This window comes from Erpetoichthys calabaricus, chromosome 2 (genome assembly GCF_900747795.2).
Source record: "Erpetoichthys calabaricus chromosome 2, fErpCal1.3, whole genome shotgun sequence".
NCBI classification, from domain to species: domain Eukaryota; kingdom Metazoa; phylum Chordata; class Cladistia; order Polypteriformes; family Polypteridae; genus Erpetoichthys; species Erpetoichthys calabaricus.
In genome coordinates, this window is record NC_041395.2 from 219,328,136 (window position 1) to 219,349,597 (window position 21,462).

Sequence of the window (21,462 nt, forward strand, 5' to 3'; positions counted from 1 at the left end):
TGAAGGGGAACATTGTGAATGATAATTAGTGGTGAAGATGTGAGAAAAATCCAAAGACAAATGCCATGTAATTAGAATCTACAATGACAAAATTTTGAAGATCGGGTCAATTTTAGGTGCTGTTCATTAGCAAAGAATTCCAAAGGGATCGCAGACTTATTTTTCATAACTGTATTCCACTTTAACATTCACAAGAGTTCATTGTTAAATGATAAGTTTAGTATTTACGAAGTCAGTTATCTTTCACAATTACTGCATTTGTTAATTTGCCCCTGAAGCTTTTTAAGAGAAGCAGTACTTATAAATTTAAAAAAGTCTCCTCCAGGGGTTTACAATGTATGGGGTATCAAATGAAATGTGAAACAGAATTCATAATGTGTCCGCTTCCTTCAAAGAAGAAAAGATTCAGGTGCAAATCATTTTAGCTTAGAATATAATTTCTTAAATACATATTAAAAATATTAAATATTATCAATAAACACAAGGTCACAGATTTTGAAGTACGGATCAAAATGTTATAGGATTGCTACATGCACTCCTGTTTTCTTGTTGAATAAAAAAGCACTTTTCAGATTATTCCATCTTTGCCCTTACCATATCTCATCAAGATGCAGTGTTTCAGTTTTGAAGACCAAACAGTGGTATTTTATTTTTATGTGTGTATACAAAGTATTCTTACAGTAGTACCTGTTAACACATGCTTCATTTTAAGGGAAAATGTCCAAAGTCTTGTTCTAGCACTAGAAAAAATAAACAAACTTTTCCTATCTCTTTCTCAAGTTAGATCACCCATTCTCCTAATCTCTCCCGGTTCATAATCAGTTTCAACCAGAATTCTCTAAACCTTTCCTGTCTTTGAAATGTATGTTTTGTTTGTTTTTTTAACATCCTTACTGAGATTTTTCTTGTTTTTAAACATTAACACCCTTTGTATTGAAGGAGTATGATCATCCTGTTGTATAGCTATGTAATTTTACCTCATTCTCTCAATCTGAGGGTTTAGTCTCCACACCTGCTGTAAAATACAAAGTAACACAATAATGCCCAAGTGTATTATCTCTACATTTTTTTCTGAGTATGGAATCTTCGATTCTTTAGACATATTTCTATCTGACAGCAGATGTAATAACTCTGAATAAATTCCTAGCTGCAAATGGATGGTCATGTCCATCAAGTAAAACACATATTTGGCCTAGAACACACTCATGTTTGTCACTGCAACAGTGAAACTTTTATCATGAGCCAAACTAATTTTTGCATTTCACATTGCAATGTCTCTTTCCTTATTTGTTAGACTGCAGTACAGTATGTTGCTTGCAGTATTCTATAGTACAATGATTTTTGTTATATTGAAAATTTTATAAGAAGGAGAGCTCATAAATGAAAAAAATACATTGCTGGTGATGTCTTAATTTTGATTTTTGCAGAGTTCTCCATACTAAGCAATGTAACATAATTTGAATGTGATAGCAGTTTTAATATTTAATATGAATGTTTATTTTATAATGAATTCATCCTAGGTACATTTGTGAATGCCTCTTTATACAGTATATAATGAATTTGTGTGTTTATATATACATTTGTGTGTGCATGTGTGTATAAATATGTATGTATGTATGTGTGTATGTATGTGTATATATATATATATATATATATATATATAATATATATATATATATATGTATATAATTTGTGTGTGCACTTCTTGTGTGAGAGTATACAGTACTTGCATTTTGTATTTATAATTTTTTTCTTTTCAATGTATTATAACCTGTTGTTCAGTGCTGCAGCTCCGCATGCTCCTGTTTCTACAAGCACCTCTCCTGCACCCCTACCTGCTGCTTCAGCAAGTGTGCCTGTTGATAATGTACACAGCCTTGCCAGTCAAGTGAACCCACTTTCCCCAGCTGCAGCATGCGAGGCTCCTGCTACTGCCTTGTCTTGCCCTAAAAGGTAATTCTGTTTGTAGGTTAATGAATTGGATCATATGTTTTGCTAGCTGCTTTGTATGAGCTGTATTTTGCGTACATAACAATGTGCTCTGTGTTTTTCACTTTGTCTGACTTTTAAGATCAAGGTAAGTTTTTTTTTCCCTCTATGGAATGTTGTAGTAATACTGTACATTGGTTATATTAGTTAAAGCAATTCAAAATTTTGATTAATAAGCAAAATGTATTTCTAGCAATGTAATCTAAGTGTTTAAAAGTTTTAGCCAGAAGATTTTAGCTTTATAACTGTATTCATAATAGTGGAGCACAAGCAGCAATTATTAGATATAAAATATTGATAAACTTCTCATATACTATACTGGACAGTGACATGATTTATGCACCATGTGTTTCAGAGATTTTTATATTTTTATATATCATGAAGATTATACAGTCTAGATTCTAGTTTCAAGTCACTGTCATTAGCTGATACAATTAAGCTTTACAGTCTGTATAGAACAGACATTTTATAAAATTAAAAAAGTTTTGTAACATCCATTTATTATTTCTTAATAAAGATGCCATCCAGCTTTAATCAGACAATAAGTGCACCTTTCAAAGACTTGAAAAGAATTTCATTCATACTTAATGTGTTTTCATTGATCATACTGAACAAACCTGTTATTAAATTACTTCAGCTGGTGCTTCAAAAAATTGTTCACTTTGATAAATCTTTTTACATGATTTTTGTTCAGGGGTGCTTTGCAGCTCATTTTGATAAAGGCCTTTCCCATACTGAACAAACCTGGTATTAAATTACTTCAGCAGGTGCTGCAAAAATTGTTCACTTTAATATTTCTTTTTACATGATTTTATTTTTTCAGGGGTGCTTTGCAGCTTATTTTGACAAGGGATTTTGCCTCTGATTCCTGAGACTACTCTGATTAAGAATGTTATGTGCTAAAAGTTGTTTTTTGATTGTAGGGTGCTTATGGAAGTAGAAGATTATTGTGATTAGTCATTGTGCAAACTAAGACTTTTTTTAAAAATTCTGTTTACCAGAATTTTTACAGGTTTTATGGTGCTGCTTTTAGTAAGACTAATTTTTTTATTGTTCCCTTTTAATTAATTGGAATTATTTGAAAGAAATACAGAAAATGCAAACTTTTCAAACAATCCAATAACTATAACATAGATTAGCATCCCTGGTCCTAGAAGCCACAGTGGCTGCAGGATTTTGTTCCATCAATTTTCTTAATAAGAAACCAGTTCATGCTATCAATAGATGATTTTTAATCAAATGGCTTGGTCCTGTTTCATTATACTGTGTTAGAAATTCCAGTATGTGTTCATTGTAATTTCTTGAGTAAACCAAGCCTTAAACTTAATATTCTAATCTTTTATCTTTTAAAATAATTTACTACAGTATATTCTCCATGAAAACCATAAACATTTACAAATTATATTGAGTTAGTAGTTTGCTATTTATGTGCACCTTGTTGTATGGCAGCTGGTAAAAAAAAAACAAAAAAAAAAAACGCATGAGCCCATTTAACAAGTGACAGTGCTTATATCCTGGAAAAATTGGATGGATATACATGTTGCATTTAAAGGCATGAAAACACAACCTGTAAGCACTGTAAAGAAAAGTAAAACCCTGGGGACATGGTGGTTAGCCCTACTATCCCACAGATTTAGCAACCTGGGTTTGAATCTTTCACCCAGTCATTGTCATCATTTGAATTACTGTGCTACTATTTATATTGGAAGATTATATGTTCAAAGAGTTCAGACACATTTAAAACAAATGGTAAATGAGTTGAGATAGTGCTGCTCGGTATCTGTACTGGTTGGGATACCTGATGACTTCCATAAATTAAATACTGTATAGGTTGAAGCCCTTTATCGTGCAGCGGTGCAACTAAGAGTAGCTCCTATGCCTAATATGTTTCAAACATTGGTTACATACTTGCTGGTTGACATACCAAAAAATTGCTAGTAAATTAGCAATAGTTATTAATGACTCAAGCACTGAACTATGCATAAAAAGAGGGGTTTGAACAAGAAAAAACATTGTTTTGTTGCCTTCTGATTCCTTCCTCTTTCCATAGACTTTGGTATTCCAGATGAATGATATTTCAATTTAATTTAAATTTTTAAAAAAGGGGATTCTACTGTATTATAGGAGTAATCTTAAGGAATAAGAGGACCTTTTGCAGGATAAATATTTTAACAATACGATGATCTGTTCCAAGTCATCAAAAAATGTTTTTAGTTTAGTTTGACAATGAAATTCATTTAACAGATTTAATAAGAAGGGCATTAATTAGTTTTGGTCTGAAATAAAAAGAACCATGTGATCAGCACTTAGACTGAGATACTTGTTGTTAAAAGCCTTCCCTTATTATCCTTCTTATATGTTTGTTTCCAAAGATGGATCACCAGCATTTCCATTGCAATTACAAATAGCACTGGTGATAGTTGACAATGCTGTCCAGTTCCACGTTCTAGCCAAAAATATTTATTTAGAATTGGTATTGTTTATATGAACAGAAACACATGGGCTTCATTATATTAGTTTTGAAGCTCAGATACTCGAAGGGAATTTAAACATTTGTTGAAATTCTAACAGTTGATGTCTGCTTTAAATAAATCCAGTTGGTTCTTAATAATACTATGAAATGGAGTGTTTTATTTTTTAGTTAAAATTTGTGCCAGAATCTTAATTTTTTTTCATGAATCATGAATTTCCATTTTGCATCTGTATGATTATTTTTCATATTCATTTTTTTGGCCATATTTTGAGTTGTGGTGTTGTTATTTAGACGTGATGCATGTAATGTCACAGTTTCTGATGCTTTTAAAGATGATGTCACTGTATTGCTGCCGTCTACGTTTCAGGATATTTACAAACCTTTCTAAGGATTTGCTAGAAAGGATTTACAGACAATCATGACCTTTTGGTTTGTTTTTTTTTTTAATTTTTGCCTTAATGTTTTAAAACTTTTACAATCGGTTGCAATTCCGGATGCTGAAAAAAAAAAAAAGCTGAAATTGCAAAAGTCATCAAAAATGAATGAGTAAAAATTGTGTGCCACACCACTTCTAAGCATAAGCAGCTTAGCCACAAACTCAGGTTGCAGGCTTATGACTTGCACAGTCCAAATAATGGACAAAGATATCTGCCAAGGAAGAAGAAGAAAATGCAAAAATTAAACAAGGTTCCTTTAATATTTAACCATTTATTTAGTAATCAGAAATTTACAAAAACAAAACAAATATCAGGAATGAAAGAAAACAGAAAGATTTCCCTTAACAGAAACCTGGAAGTGAAAAAATCCAATAAAAAAAACAGTAACGGTATCTTTCAACAAAAGTTTGGAAAAAAAAAACTGCAAATCTAACTGCAAATGGCAAAAATTGAAAACCAAATTGCAAGAGATAAATGCAGCACTGAAGAATCCATTTCATGAGCTGGTGCCTCTTAAATAGCTCTGGGGATGTTTCCCCAGCTGCAGTTTCAAGTGGCCCTATCCTACGAGCTCAACACACACAATACAAGGAACAGAATTTAAAGAGCTATACATAAAACTAACATCATACATAAAGATAAAATAATTCATAAAAATTTTAACCAATACATAAAACAGTAGATAGCAAAAATAAAATCAATAAAAAAAATAAAATCAATAATATTTACATGATATCAGCTTTTGACTTCCTGCTTCAGATATTTGCCTGTATAGTGAGTGTTCCCATTCTTGCCCGTTTTGCTTCATTCATTTCCAAGTCCCTTGTTAAATAAATCAGCTTTTCGGGATGCGCTCTTCATCAGCACAATGGAGACTCTAGGATTCAAACTCAGTAGTATCTTTATTCTTCTCTGGAAAGACAGTAATTGATGCCTCCCATCATGTTTTCAATAAAATATTTTCTTCTGTAACTTTCTTAAATATAGTTAGCATTAAAGGAACAAATTTATTGTGCAGCTTTTTACAAAATTTGACTCGATAGATTTCAGGATCTGCAGCTTACCAATCTTGTAAAGAATGTATAGTGTCATGGATTTCAAAACAATTTAATGTGTTGTCCAACTCATATTCAAACAGTATATTAACTTGTAGCAGCCGGTAGAACTTGTTGTTAAAAGCCTCATTTGTGTTACAATCTGATGTGTACATAGACATATCATAATATTCCTTAAATATATTATTTATTTAAATTTACATTTTACATTTATTTGCTAAGCAGATATTTTTATCCAAGGTAACTTACAAAGGAGGTCAACATAACTGAGTAAGCATCAGTCAAGGGACTGTTTAGGAAACGAGTGTTACAGGACAAGAGTACAAAATTGATCTTTACAGGTGAAAAGCTCAGAAACAAAATACAAGACAGAAATTTTGTGCTTAATAACTTTAGTTCAAACTTCATTGTTAATCTTTGCATTTGTATTCAAAACTTACTACATTTTTTTCATGTTGCTCAGAAGAATTGAAACCAACTAACTAGTTAAAATTAGCTTTCAAATAATTGGTCAATATTTTTTGCATAGTGTTTCAGTAGAATCATAACAAAACACTAGTCTTAAAATATGCAAGAAATATTAAGACACTAGGCACCTGTATGTTCCTAATTTATTGTGAATGAGTCTATTCTGTCAATGTCCAAAAACACAGAAGCCTGAATTTGATTAACAAAATTTAAGTTTCCTAATTCTATGTTGGGCAGCATGGAGGTGCAGCGAGTAGTACTGCCTCCTCACAGATCCAGAGTACTGTACTGGATTCAAATCCCATGCCTTGTCAGTGTCCTAGTGGAATTTGCATATCCGTCCTATGACTGCAAGGCTTTTCCTTCAGGTGCTATGGTCTAGTCCAGGGGTAGGCAACGTCGGTCCTGGAGTGCCACAGTATGTGCAGGTTTTTGTTCCAACCCAGTTCCTTAACGAGAACTCAATTATTGCTGATGAAGCACATATTGCTTAAGTGACATTTTAATGCTTCATTTTAGTGGTCTCGCTTGTTAAGGTTCTCCAACCTTAATTGCTTATTTCAATCTTAAACTGCTGCATTCAGTGTTTTAATTGCTCCTTATTAGCAATAAGATGTAAAACAGGGGTAGGCAATGTCGGCCCTGGTGAGCCGCAGTGGCTACAGGTTTTCATTCAACCCAATTGCTTAATTAGAAACCAATCATTGCCAATCTCAGACCTTATTTCATTTTATGGCTTGTTAGTCTGTGCAATGTAAGGCTTTTATATCGTAGATTTTTTTCCTTTCCAAGGATATCATCCAAATGATTTGAAGCCTAAAACAGATCATTTTCAGTCTGTCACATTTTTCTATTAAGTGTTTTATTAAATCATACCGTGCATGATGAACACACACAGATGTAATTGGAAAAAAGCTAGCTGGAGAACTGCTGGCTGCTTTGTCTTTTACATCTTATTGCTAATAAGGAGCAATTAAAACACTGAATGCAGCAGTTTAAGATTGAAATAAGCAAATAAGGTTGAAGAACCTTAACAAGCGAGACCACTAAAATGAAGCATTAAAATGTCACTTAAGCAATATGTGCTTCATCAGCAATAATTGAGTTCTCGTTAAGGAACTGGGTTGGAACAAAAACCTGCACATACTGTGGCACTCCAGGACCGACGTTGCCTACCCCTGGTCTAGTCCATCATACTCAAAAGATGTGCTGGTTAGATGAAAAGGTTATTCCAAACTTGGCTATGTCTGTGAGTATACCCTCTCCAAGGCTATTTTCTTCCTTGCTCCAGGTCTAAACACCTGCAACCCTGAATTGGATTAAGCATGTTTGAGAATGTTAAGTAATTCTATTATAATTTAAACTGCACCACTGAGTAGTTAATGTCCAGTGACACCAACTAAATCTTGTGTGCCTTTTAATGAAGTGTTAGAATATTGAAACACACATAATTGAAACTTCAATATTATAATATGAATATGAGGGAAAATAATAAATTAAAGAAACAATATGATCAATGAAAGTCAGATTTTTCATTAAAATGATACTTAACTGGTAACTGTAAGAAGTCATAATTTTTTGTCACATTAACACCAATTTCAATTGCCTTGCTAGACAAGTGAGACTTAAAAAATTACTTGTATTTATATGGTAGAAAAATTAAAATATAAAAGAATTACTAATTAAAACAAAAATGATGGTGGACTTCCTGGAAAATAAATTCACAAGATTAATCTCTGATGAAGATATTTTTCTGCTAAATGAAATTAACTTTTTGTGATTGTTTCAGCATTTATTTGATATGTATGTAGTATAATAAAAAACATCAGCTTAATAGTATGAAAGAATCTGTATCTGGCTATTTTGAATATATTAAAATTTAGAGCTTGACACATTAGAAAATTAAATTCAAATAGTCTGCTGGAGAACCCTTAGACATAAACATATGCTGAGAAATAAATGAAACTGAAAAACAAGAGCTTTGCATCATCCCATGTGTGTCACAGTGATTGACTGTTTATAAGGTAAAATATTGTTTTAAAATATATTTTAAATGAAAATCATTTTAAACAAAGAAATGCCAGAACGAATTAAAGTGCAGGTACTATATTGTGAGACTGAGAAACCAATTAAAGTTATTATTGAAATGTAATGAACAAAATGTTCTGAAATTTCATATTCAAAATGGGAAACTTCTATCCAAGTAAAAATGTTAGAGATGCACAAATGGAAACTCAGGGCATATATTTTGAAATTCAACATAGTCATATGATGCAGATCAAACTTCAGCGTTGCAAAGTATCTGTAGTAGTCTGTGATGAAAATGTTCAAAACATTGTAGCATTTACAACTTCAATTTAATTGGTTGTCATAATTGCTAAAGACATATAAATTAAAAACTGCAATGCAGTTTGTTATCCACAAAACTAATAAAATAATTTCAGTACAAATCATGGACCTGAAGATAAAATCAAATTAGGACTAAAGCATGTTAAGTATTGTATTGTATGATCCTAATTTCTACTATCTACTATATGTTGTTGGAATGTAAAATTTTACCAGATTTGGCAAGATTACACTAAGTGCTTATGGTAAAATAAAAGAAAAAATCCCACTACAGCAGTAAATGGATAAACATATGTATACTAAGAAATGGAGTTCGGTCATAATGCCTAGAGTTAGTATAATAGTCATTTACATTTACGACAATAAATCATTAAATGCAACTTTGGTACCAGTCTATTATTGTATTTCAAACCATAAAATCTTTGAGATCAGCTGTGAAACAGAAGGAAGTAAGAAAATGTGTTTTACCTATGATATTGCTTTTGTGTCTCAATGGGAAAAAAAAACAGTAAAAACAAATTACATTATTTTATGGCTTTAAATTAAAGAGCAGTATAGGTATAGCAGACAATGCAAAATGTTCAGAAGAGTAAATAGTCTTAATCTGTAACTCTGAAGATGTGAAAACTATCATGTGGGTATATAAAAATGTAAAAATCATAGAGGGTTTTGCCGCGTAAAATTAAATTTGTTTAATGGAAAAAATAAAAAGCTAATATTTTATATTATATAGTTGAACAATATATGTGGTTAATTTTGAAAGTAAACATCATAATTTTCCTAAAAATGTTATAACTATTAAAAACATTAAGCTGCCAGTTTCACTGGTATTAAAATGTATTAAAAATTATTGTGTGAATAAGTTATTTCTAAAACTGACTATCACTTTTCAGGTTACAATAAAAAAGATTAGAAAGTTACATGACCTTTGATCAGGTACTATTCAGTCTGAGTAACTACTATAATAACTTCATTTGAATTTAAAAATAATATACAGTAATCCCTCCTCGATCGGGGGGGTTGCGTTCCAGAACCCCCCGCGAAAGGTGAAAATCCGCGAAGTAGAAACCATATGTTTATATGGTTATTTTTATATTGTCATGCTTGGGTCACAGATTTGCACAGAAACACAGGAGGTTGTAGAGAGACAGGAACTTTATTCAAACACTGCAAACAAACATTTGTCTCTTTTTCAAAAGTTTAAACTGTGCTCCATGACAAGACAGAGATGTCAGTTCTGTCTCACAATTAAAAGAATGCAAACATATCTTCCTCTTCAAAGGAGTGCGCGTCAGACAGAGAGAGAGAGAGACAAAAGCAAACAGTCAAAAATCAATAGGGCTGTTTGGCTTTTAAGTATGCAAAGCACCGCCAGACAAAGTAGCTGCAAGGAAGCAAGCATTTTTCAGCATTTTTTAGAGGAGCGTCCGTATCCTCTAGGCCAGTATGCGAACAGCCCCTCTGCTCACACCCCCTCCCGTCAGGAGCAGAGAATGTCAGAGCGAGAGAGAGAGAGAGGAAAGCAAACAATCAAAAATCAATACATGCTGTTTGATCTTTTAAGTATGTGAAGCACCATGCGGGAAGCATATCGCTTGCAAAGCAGCCACATGTAAGCCCAGCAAAGAAGGGAGCACTGTGAAGGTAATCTTTCAGCATTTTTTGAGGAGCGGCCGTGTCCTCTAGGGCAGGGGTCCCCAACCACCGGTCCGCGACCCACTACCGGGCCGCAGCCGTCTGACAGCCGGGCCGCGAGAGAACTGCCGGCAACGGAGACTCACTCAGACTTTTCAGAACGCTTGGCGGGCGGGGCTTTGCAGCGTCGCAGAGAGAGGAGAGAGTATTACAACAAAGTATTGTAACGGTCCCGATAGTTTCCCAATATGACACGAGTCTATAGAAATCGCGTTACTACGAAGTACATTCAGCAGATGCTTTCATTACAACGAAGTGACCTTGAAATGCCTGACTGAATCATCCACAGAGCAGTTAGATCTGTGGTCGCAGCTCAGATGTGCACGTTTGCACAACGATCCCCAAACAGAAACATTGTAAAAAAAAATTCTTTCTTCGAACTTTCCTCGTACTGTTTTTTTTTTGCTGTTTTTGTTTTCTGTGGTTTTCAGTGATACCTTTTGCTTATTGCTTGTCAACATTTGAAAAACATCCATTGGAATTTAACTCATTGTCACCCTCCTATAGAAACGGCAGACACGAAAAAAACGATAACAGTGTTAATGTTTGTGATGTGCAATCTGTTGGAATGGCAAATGCAAAGCATATGTCTTTGTTATGTGCAAAAAAAGAAGAAAAATCTTGGGTTGCAAACGTATGCGAACTGCTTAATAATAATAGAAATGTTATGTAAATTGTGTATAAAACTTAAACCAAACCTACCCCCCCCGCCCCCCCGACCGGTCCGTGGAAAAATTTGCATCTAATAAAGTGGTCCTTGCTGTCAAAAAGGTTGGGGAGCACTGCTTTAGGGGTCCGAACAGCCCCCGTGCTCAGAATATATTTGAGGAGTTTTATTTAATACATAATACATGCTGTGGTTGGGTAGCTTCTCAGCCATCTGCCAACAGCGTCCCTTGTATGAAATCAACTGGGCAAACCAACTGAGGAAGCGTGTACCAGAAATTAAAAGACCCATTGTCTGCAGAAATTTGCGAACCAGCAATAAATCTGCGATATATATTTAAATATGCTTACATATAAAATCTGCGATAGAGTGAAGCCGCGAAAGTCGAAGCGCGATATAGCGAGGGATTACTGTATGTCAGAAAAAAGCACAAAAAAATCAAATGGGCTTCTTTTAGAAAGATCTGCAAAGTATATCCTCTTCAGGTGCATAGCAAAAAGTAAGCCATCAAGGTGGTTCAAAATGATGCTAACACCTCAAGAATATTTGAAGAACAGGAATAAAATTCTTGGATTTTTAAAATAAACAGCTAAAGACTCACTGATATGTTGTAACAGTATTGAGTTATTTGTAAAAGAGTACATCATTTTCAAAAAATGTTGCTATGAGTTTATTTTTGAGTAAACATGTCTGTGAATTATCAAAACAATTTCAGCTTATCATTATTTTCCTGTTTTGCTCCATTGCTGAAGTTGCCAGTAGCAACTTGCAGATACTAGAGTTCATTCTATATCAGTTACCAAAACAATCTACACATCACAGTACTCGTTTTTTGTTTTTGATGACATGCATTTTTTGACCATTGTGCAGTGTATTTTTACTTAATAGGTGAAACTGTGATTGCTACAAAATGGCTTGCCTTGTATCCAGTTGTAGCCATCTGAACCAAGTTTATAAAAGATCTAGGATTTGTGTTGGATGTACATGGTGAGCCAAAAAGTTTATTCTACAAAAACGCAACAAGATAAAATAAATTTCATTACAACACAAGAAAGGGTATACAAAATAGATTTATTTTACTCTGTTTTAAAAATTATGTCTTCAAGGTGGTGGCTATCACTAGTGAAACACTGTTCCTGACGATTTCTGAACTCTCGCATGACTTGTTCAGCCATTTCAAGGGGAATTGAGAAAATTTCATGGCAAATAACGTCCTTGCGGGCTTCAAGGTTTTGAGGTTGGTGTGTGTATACCTTCGACTTGAGATAGCCCCATAAGAAGAAATTACATGGAGCGAGATCAGGGGAACATGAAGGCCACTCAACATCACCACACAGTGAGATCAGCTTCCCCGGAAACATCTCCCACATAACTTGCATGGGTTTCCGCACCATATGAGCTGCTGCTGCATCCTGTTGAAATCAGGCATCCACCACATCCATTTATTCCAGTTGGGGTCACAAAACATTCTCTAGCATTTCAATGTAACGTTTTGAAGTGACGGTGACCGTTGCTCCCCCCTCCTTAAAAAAAGTAAGGGCCTACAAAGCCAAATTATGCAAGAGCACACCAAATTGTAACACGCTCACTGTGCAGGGGTCTCTAATGAAGTTCACGAGGGTTGGTTTCAGGCCAATAGCGAAAGTTTTGCTTATTTAGGCACCCATTCAAATGGAAATGTGCCTTGTCGCTGCACATGACGATAGCATCTCAGTGAACGCTTTGTAGAATATTCGCGCACTCTTTACGGCTCTCCCAGTCTCTCTCAGTAAGTTCATGCACTACCTTCATTTCGTATTGAATGCAACTTAAGGTCCTCATGCAAAATCCTCCTCAAAGACGTGTTGGAAATGCCAAAGGCAGAAACATGTTTGTGTTGCTTGGATGTTTTTAGGCGTTCGTACAGTCTGAGAATAGCCTGGAGATTTTCTGTTCAATGCTGTACCCATCTGTCTAAATTTCGCCTCCCAATGAAGAATTATTTTCTGATTTTGGAGGTCCCCATTAGGAGGAGTGCTGAGGAAGTGCGCATTGTATAGTGATGATGGATTAGTTGTTTTTGAAGAATGCTTCAACAGCGAAAGCACGGTGTGCACCAGATCAAGGCCAAGGCATATTGCCAAATGAAAACTACAAGGGATCACCTTTCAAAGGACCCCCAACCCACTTGGCTGCCTCTACCTCATGCAATGACCTTGAAAAATGTGCTACTTCGTTTTGGCTCGCCCTGAATAAAATCTCAGGATTTTAATGTTACTTACGTTTCGTGCCCCTGAGTCTTCTATATTCTCTAATGGAGCAAGTGTTTTATGCAACACCTGGGCTGATTTTTTTTTTTTTCGTCTCACTTCTTCCCTTTTTGAATTGTGTTCTACAGTCTAATTGCCTGAGGGGACATAATCGGACATCTTGTCAGTTTTTCAAAAGGACAACATAGTCCTATTTGTTCTTGACCTTGAACTACATCTTTCCAACTATTCGCTAAGGGATGTTTCAAACTTCTGCCAATACTGTAAGGTCTCTTAGTCACTTTATTTGATTCCTCTCAGGTCATACTCGCCTTAACTGGTCCCTACTGCATATTGCTCTTAAGATGATACTAGGAAACATAATATACTGTATATGTCATAATAGCCCTAGTAGTGTCCATATTCTTACTCTGGTATGATGACAGTGTCACCACTGATAAGACTGTGCTTCTTTCCCTCTCTGAGGCCCTTGCTGGTCTGTGAGAAGCCCTTCTTATTCAATTAACCCTTCACTCTAAATAGTTCTGTGATTAATATGCCAAAAAAAGCAAACAGTGGTTTGGATGGGAAATTCTGATTGCTTCAATTGATGAAATAAAAGCGAAATAAAATTATTTTCCTAAGTTTAACTATCACCTGCTAGTCCTAAATAAATGGAGTGTTTGATGTCCTTTGACCAAAGACATAAACAGAGTTAATAATTAAAGAATACTAAAGAAATACAAAGTACTCATTTTAAATTGTAAGATTACCTACATATAAAGTGCAGACATTAATGCAAATGTAATTTTTATCAATACTGCAAACTCCAATTTCTTAATCTGACAGTTCCATGGGTTGCAGGGTCCCATAGTGTGTCCCCAATACATCAGGCCCCAGGTGTGGAATAAATTCTGGGCAGGGTGCCAGTTAATCTGAAGGCACAGTAATGTTCACTTATACCCCAAAATAGATGTATCACAAAAAATATTAATAATTACTATGAAGTGAACCTGACTGTGGGCAAAGCAACCCATTTAGAGGTAAATCACAAATGATGACAAAATTAATAATGAATGGGGAAACAAATATGGCGGATACTTTCATCTATGGAGACTTAAAAGATTTGATATGCATTTGGCTACCTTTCTTTTGTTCTTTCATTTTTCCAAACTTGTAGCACAAACAGGTGAAGTAATTTGCTCATAATCACACAGTGTCAGTAGTGGGATCTTTCCTCACAACTTAAGGTTCTGAAATCCAAAGACTTAACTTCTACATTCCACTGCCTGTTTGATATGCAACACTATTTAAATATAAAAATTCTTCAGGACTTTTTTTTGGATTTAAACCATAATAATTGCTTCATGCTCTTAGTAATTTACTCCATTACTAAATTCATCTATGCTAAATATTTCTGCACAATTGACATTCTGTACATTAGCTGTGTCTTGACATTTATGGCCTTCAAGCCATAAAAGTACCATAAAAAATAAGGGAGTTCTGTACTGCAGAACCACCTATGAACTTGTAAAGTGTGTGTGTGTGAATTTTCTCTTAAAATTCTACACAGTGCAATTTTTAGGTTGGATGGAAACATTTCAGCAATTAAATGAGCAGGTTAGTAATATGTACTACAAAATATTACTGTCACATTTTTGTGATTTATTTTTTTATATTGTAGTTGGTACTTTTTCAGATATTTAATCTTTCTACTTTTTCAATTGTAGCTAACTTAGCTTGATATTTTTACATTATTTAAAACGTTTTACTTTATTATCTGCAGCTCACTGAGCTTATCGAGGACTCTTCCAGGGTCTCAAAGTCTCTCTAATGCTGCTTCCACAATCTCTTCTGCCATCAGTGCCCAGTCTAGGTACATTCTACTTTTGTATTTTTCAGAATTTAGTTGAATTGAAAGGTCCCTTTATGTTTTCACGTACAGAATCTATTACCTTCCCATTCTTTCTTTGTAACTTCAGTAAATATGTGACTGTATAGTTGAAGTTTAAAACTGTATTCAATTAAGTTAGTCACAGATTATGCTACAATGGGAGTAATTCAGAGCTAATTATAGAATGAGCCTAAAATAAGCAAAACATTTGTTAATGCAGCAGTCAAAATCTTTCAGAAATGTTGTAATCCAAAATGTGCAACTAGTCCCTGCTGAAAATACCCATTGCCAAGTAGTCTCTGGAGATGCAAACCATAATCTCATTCATTTTTTGTTAACTTTTTATATAATAGAAGCAATGTTAATAACTCTTCTGAACCAAAGACTGCATTGGAGGCCCTGTCAATCAACCCTGTAATTTGCACCAGAGCTCTGCCTCCACGAAGGGCATCAGCCCCCTTCAGTCCCATGGGGGTGGCAAGGCAGCAGAGGTATGGGGAAACATTTAAACTAATTCCAAGATCACCATGAGTCACAGTAGGCAGTGGCATGCAGAAATAAGAGATGGAGCCAACTGGTGGTTGCTTTAAGGAAAGACTTCTAGTAACACTTAATTTGGTGCAATTCAGTGAACACTTATATTTGATTGTCTTTTTCTGAGTTTTCAGACCTTTTCATACTTAATAGAAGCAAATAAGGCGTTTCTGAACTTGCATGTCATAAACAATGCTTGCTTTTCATTTTGGAAGTAAACCTACAATGTTGCCGGAGCTACACAGAATCACAGCTATACTTGTGTACACAGTCTTAAGCATGACCATAAAGTATATGTTATGATCTATATATTTTTGTGTGCATTTTTTTCTCATTTGTTTGTTGTAGACCTTTTACGTGTTAGCATAAAGGAACTAGATGAACGCTAAGCCATGCGTAATCCATTACATTTTGCCTGTACTGGAAATTATGTTGGTTCCAGAGTACAATTAAATTCTTATTAATCAACATGCAGCACATCCCCACAGCGTCATGATTAGTTATTATAACAACCTTACCTTGAAACTTGGCTTTACAGCATTTATTTATACATTAGGACATTAAGAAAAGTGCCCACATGAAAATGTTGTTTTATGTAGCTGACATTCAGTCCATGATAATAAACGCTTTGCCTTTCTAGCCTTGCTCTTATGGAGTTCTGTTCATGTAAACCCTAAATCCATCCATCCATTTTCCAACCCGCTAAATCCGAACGCAGGGTCACAGGATTGGGAGCTAGAGCCAATCCCAGCCAACACAGGGCACAAGGCAGGAAACAATCCCAGGCAGGGTGCCAACCCACCGCAGTGTAAACCCTAAATTGTACTGTAAAATCATTTGAAAATAATGTTAAGCATTACATAAGTCTACTGCCACAGCATGTTCATTTTAATTAATACTGATGAGTTTTTAAAATTAAATTCCACTTTAATTAATTCTTTAATACTTGCAAGTTATTTTTCAAGTGCAGTTCTGCTTGTATATATCTCATTACTTTTGAATAAGACATTGATTTCACTTATTAGACAACTTTTACTTATTTTAATTATATGTCATTTTAAAATGTAGTGGCAGGAGAAGGATTTTTAATCTGTAGTCTTACCAGCAAAAGTACTTTTTCTATAATTACTGAACAGGAAGATCATTTAATATCCTACTTTGATGACCCTATGGAGCACTATGCATTTTCTTGTGGTGTTTTGTCATTAATAGCAGTCAGTTTTTTGGGACACATTCATAATTCACAAAAAGATTAATTAGGAGACATTTAATAAGGCGTACTATCCTCCCATTAAGCAACCATAAATAGTGTATACTCTTTATTCTAATTCTAGGTTATTTTAAATCAGTATAATACAGTCAGTAATGTCATTCCTTTTAGTAACTAGTATCACAATCGATTTGGTCTTAGAACCTTTGGTTTACTTTTCTCCAAAGAAGTCAGTATAGTAATGAGCAACTCCAGTACTCCAAACTGCTTCTGCACGCCGCTGTTAAAACTGCATGTTTCTGTCTAACCATGCTAACTTTTTTGTTGGCATACTACTATACATCACATTAATTGCATCTTAAGCACTAAAAGACAATATACTTTCCAACCTTCCCAATCTGCCAGTGTGTAAGCTATACTTTTCTCAACATTTCAAAGCTAATAATATACTGTAGGTGTAGGAGGTCATAAAATAATTAGGTATGTGTTCAATATCCACCAAAAAGTATGGATAATTATAGATCATAATTTTCTAGTATGTGAATTTTATAGATGTTAACTTTGGAAGTTATTTTTTTACCTGTTGTACCATGCTACAACTTCAGTCTTTTGTGAAAGTTATATCTGATGATTAAATCTATAAATGTGATGTGAGCAAAGTTTTGAATTGATACTAGTGACATCTTACTTTACCAAGTTTTTTTTTTTTTTTTAACTTCAGTAATTATTTTACATTGAAATATCAGAAGGATAATTGTATGTAAGGAGCATTCATTCTGTAGCATACTATAGTATTTATTGAATGCTGAAGAAAAATGGCATACATTGTCTATTTTGGTATTTGGTAATTTATGTCAATGCAGAGTAAAGAACTTTTCTTTTAGATTATTTTAAGTTGGAGACTTCTGTTAAAAGCCAGGATTTCAAGCACAGACTATATGAGTCATGTAAGGTCTACTAACATTTCAGATATTTATTTTAAAATGGTTTATTTAACTAACTTTAAACAGATTAAAAAAAATCATTATAAAATGTGCAGTTTATATTAGTTATTAGCTGCTTCATGCCTTAATATTAAGTGTTAAACATTTTATATTATTATGGTCATTGATTGACTGATTAGTCTTCAGCAACAATGTCAAAAGTTCAGAAGGATTAGGCTCAATAGTCTGAAATAATTTTTAATGTAAAAATCACCTAATCATGGAATGTGACATTCATGGATCAGTCAGCACAAGGATGCATCATAGGTAAACTTAGTCTGTCTTAAGTATCTGGCCTGCTAGACTGAAAGAAAACAATCTGTATTTCTCAATAGTCACCACAGAGATAACATATTTGCTCTAATGTAAGAATGCAATGCTATTTTCTACATTTACTGAGGTGGATGATGCAGTTCTGTGATTGTTATGGGTAGCCCCTATAATAGTAATCGTGTAAAGCTGCCTGAAATGTGGCGTGTCTTTGTGGCACTCTGCATAAATTAATTGGTCTATTATTGTAATTGATCTATTGATTTGGAAATTGCTATGGATAAGCACTTAAAGATACTACAGATGGTGACCTTTAGAATGTTTCCTTTTCTATTACTAATTGTAGGGGCTGTGACTTTTTAAAATGAAAAGTTAACATTTCTAAACACTGCAAAAGTCTGTAAAACTGAATATCACCAGGACTGCAATGAATCTTTAAAATATCTTAATGACATCTTCATTAAAACATGTTTCCCTTCATATTTTAAAATGTACAGAAATTATACTTTGCATGTATGTTAAAAGATTGCAAATGCATTGTGTCTCGGGAAACCTTTTAAAAGTTATTTAGGTGATTTATTTTTTGTTTATAGTCGGCTATAATGAGGAGTCAGTGTAAAGAAAGCATATTATTGCTTCAGTGGTATTCTAGAACACGTACCCACAGATGCTATGTGCAATTACATTATTTCTATTAAAATTTGTCAAAGTTAGAATAAGGACACTTCATACATTATGAGCTGTTATGAAGACATGAAGAAGGGATCGTCATATAGGATGAATATAAGTAGCTAAAGTCTTAAAAAAAATATATATATAAAGATGCCTTAGAACATAAATATATATTTTTTTAGAATTCAGAAATGTGTTTTAGCAAATTACCTAAGTTTATTCCATTTCAGTGATAGTATTACAGTTTTATTATCTTTGTACAACTTACCACAGATTGTTCTTATTAATTTGTTGCCAATGAATTATGAAAGGTAAAAATAGTGTAAAACAAAAATATAAATTTTAAAATAATGTTCAACCGTATCAATATAATTAAGTTAATAATAATGTTGTTATAGTATCTCTGGTTTCACCTGACAATAACAGTGATAACATGAAGATATACCACTATAAAGATAGTCCTCTTGGAAACTGAAATGTATTATCCTAGAGTAGGTAATTGTTTATTACTATGCTGTAGCTCATTTATTGTAAGCTTTATTATAATATGCAATACCAAAATAATGGCCTCCTTAAATGTCTATTTACAATGTATATACAGTATAAGCCGATTTCTGTACTTCACACAGTTATACTCTGCTGGACGTATTGAGCATTACAGTTGAGGTGCTCGATCTGTTGAAATGTGTTTAGTAATGCATGTAATAATAAAATGCATTGCATTTTTTATTTCAACAAATGGCTCATCACAAACATTTGCACTGCTATTGAGAATCCCATACCAAATGTTGTATAATTAAGACAAACTGACACTATATCTTAGTAAAGTAAATTTTAAATAGGGAAAAAAGAAGAAATAAATAAGGTGATTGCAGGAGTACTAGTCTCATTTGAGTCCTTTAAATATTGGACCCGAGTTTGAGACCCCTGCAGTCATACTTTTAGCTACGTTTCTTTTTCCTGTGACATTCAACGGGCTTATATGGGATTAGTATTTTTTCTGTCAGCCTTTTCATTTCCTTTTTTTTTCTATTTAAAACTTATGTTGTTAGGTTTTGGTGTTGGTTTTGTATGTCATCAATTGGAATGCAAAATGAATAGTACAACTGACAGACACCTTGGAATGGGTGTGTCAAGAAAAATGACTCTCGAGTCAGAGTGTCACTAGTGATGTTGTAGGTATTCCAGACAGCAGTTACACATTGAATTCATTTACTTTAGATGGTGCTTCTAGACTTAAATTTAAGATTGCATTAAATAAAACAAACACATAGGGTCAGTACCACTTGTTTAATAAGTATTTAATAGTGATAAAATAGCAAATCCTCTTAATCCAATTTATGGTCATGGTTTGGGATCATGAAAGGAAACAGATTATCTAAGCAGCATTGTTTGCAAGGCAAGAACCATTAAAAATACACACTGTGTAAATTTGGAATTACTAATGAACCTAGCACAAGTGTTTTTGGAATGTGGAAGGAAATCATACTACCAGGAGAAAAAAACATGTGCAGAGATGGGGAAAATGTACAAACTCTACATAGATATTAACAGAGCATGAGATTCAAACCCAGAATGCTGGATCCATAAGGCAGCTGCACTGACAACTGTGCCATCATGTTGCCCATAACTATAGTCATCCTTAATTATCAGACAAATATTACTTTAGCTCACTTAATTATAAATATAGTATCTTTTTTTCTGTTAATAATGGTGTTAAAAAATTCTGTAAAATTGTATTAATTTGTGGGAAGTGTATTAGTACAAACCAGGTTAACAAGTTGTATTGGAAGTCCGATGTATATAGGCTGAACAGGACCAGAGAAAGTACAGTCCCTTGTGGCTCTCCTGTGTTGCTGACCACAATGTCAGACATGCAGTTCCTGAGACGCACATACTGAGGTCTGTCTTTAAGATAGTCCACGATCCAGAACGCTTTATTAATACAAAATTTTTCTAACACCACAGAACTGCCTGTCTATGTCACTTTAAAAAATATTAGCAAAATTAACAAAACAAACTCTTAACTTTATTTACATGTCTTCTGTCTATTTTTATGCATTTGAATTTTCCTTTCAGCACAGTTTATTCAAATTTACCGTATTATACATTATAAACACTAGGATCATTGATAGATTTATTGAGTTGTAATTATTACAGTATTGAAATAGACCTTCTATAATCATGGACCAAAACAGTAAACTGGGAAATACCGCTTGACAGAAAAATGTCCAATATGCCATTTTAAAAATGTCTCTTTTCCTAATTGTAGCTTCAGCATGCAGTCATCTTCTTCCTACAGCTTCCCGTCAAAAAGTGCTGCTACCAGGTACCTATCTTGTCTATTCAAATATTATATTCCAGTCAGACACATCATGTGTGACCTGTGTCATGTGACTTTTTAATGTTTGTGATATATAGTACTTTTGTTTTCCTTTTTGATGCATCCAGCCTACCATAATTTTTGGATATTTTTGGATTTTTGGTGGATATATACATACACAAGGGGGGGGTACCCAAAAAACACAGGAATTGGGAAAA

General features: G+C 33.9%; 1 protein-coding gene across 11 annotated transcripts in view; it reads left to right on the forward strand.

Annotated features, from left to right (window-relative positions):
* The window catches only part of ldb3a (LIM domain binding 3a), a 150,764-nt gene that overhangs the window by 109,383 nt on the left and 19,919 nt on the right, over nt 1–21,462 (forward strand). For 7 of the 11 annotated variants that reach the window (XM_051922640.1, XM_051922639.1, XM_051922645.1 and 4 more), the window contains 4 exons: nt 1,783–1,953; nt 15,145–15,234; nt 15,606–15,743; nt 21,194–21,250. In XM_051922640.1, the coding sequence (XP_051778600.1) occupies nt 1,783–1,953; nt 15,145–15,234; nt 15,606–15,743; nt 21,194–21,250 (456 nt within the window). The remainder of the gene's footprint in view (nt 1–1,782; nt 1,954–15,144; nt 15,235–15,605; nt 15,744–21,193; nt 21,251–21,462) is intronic. The other 4 variants (XM_051922643.1, XM_051922644.1, XM_051922646.1 and 1 more) reach the window with 4 other exon arrangements.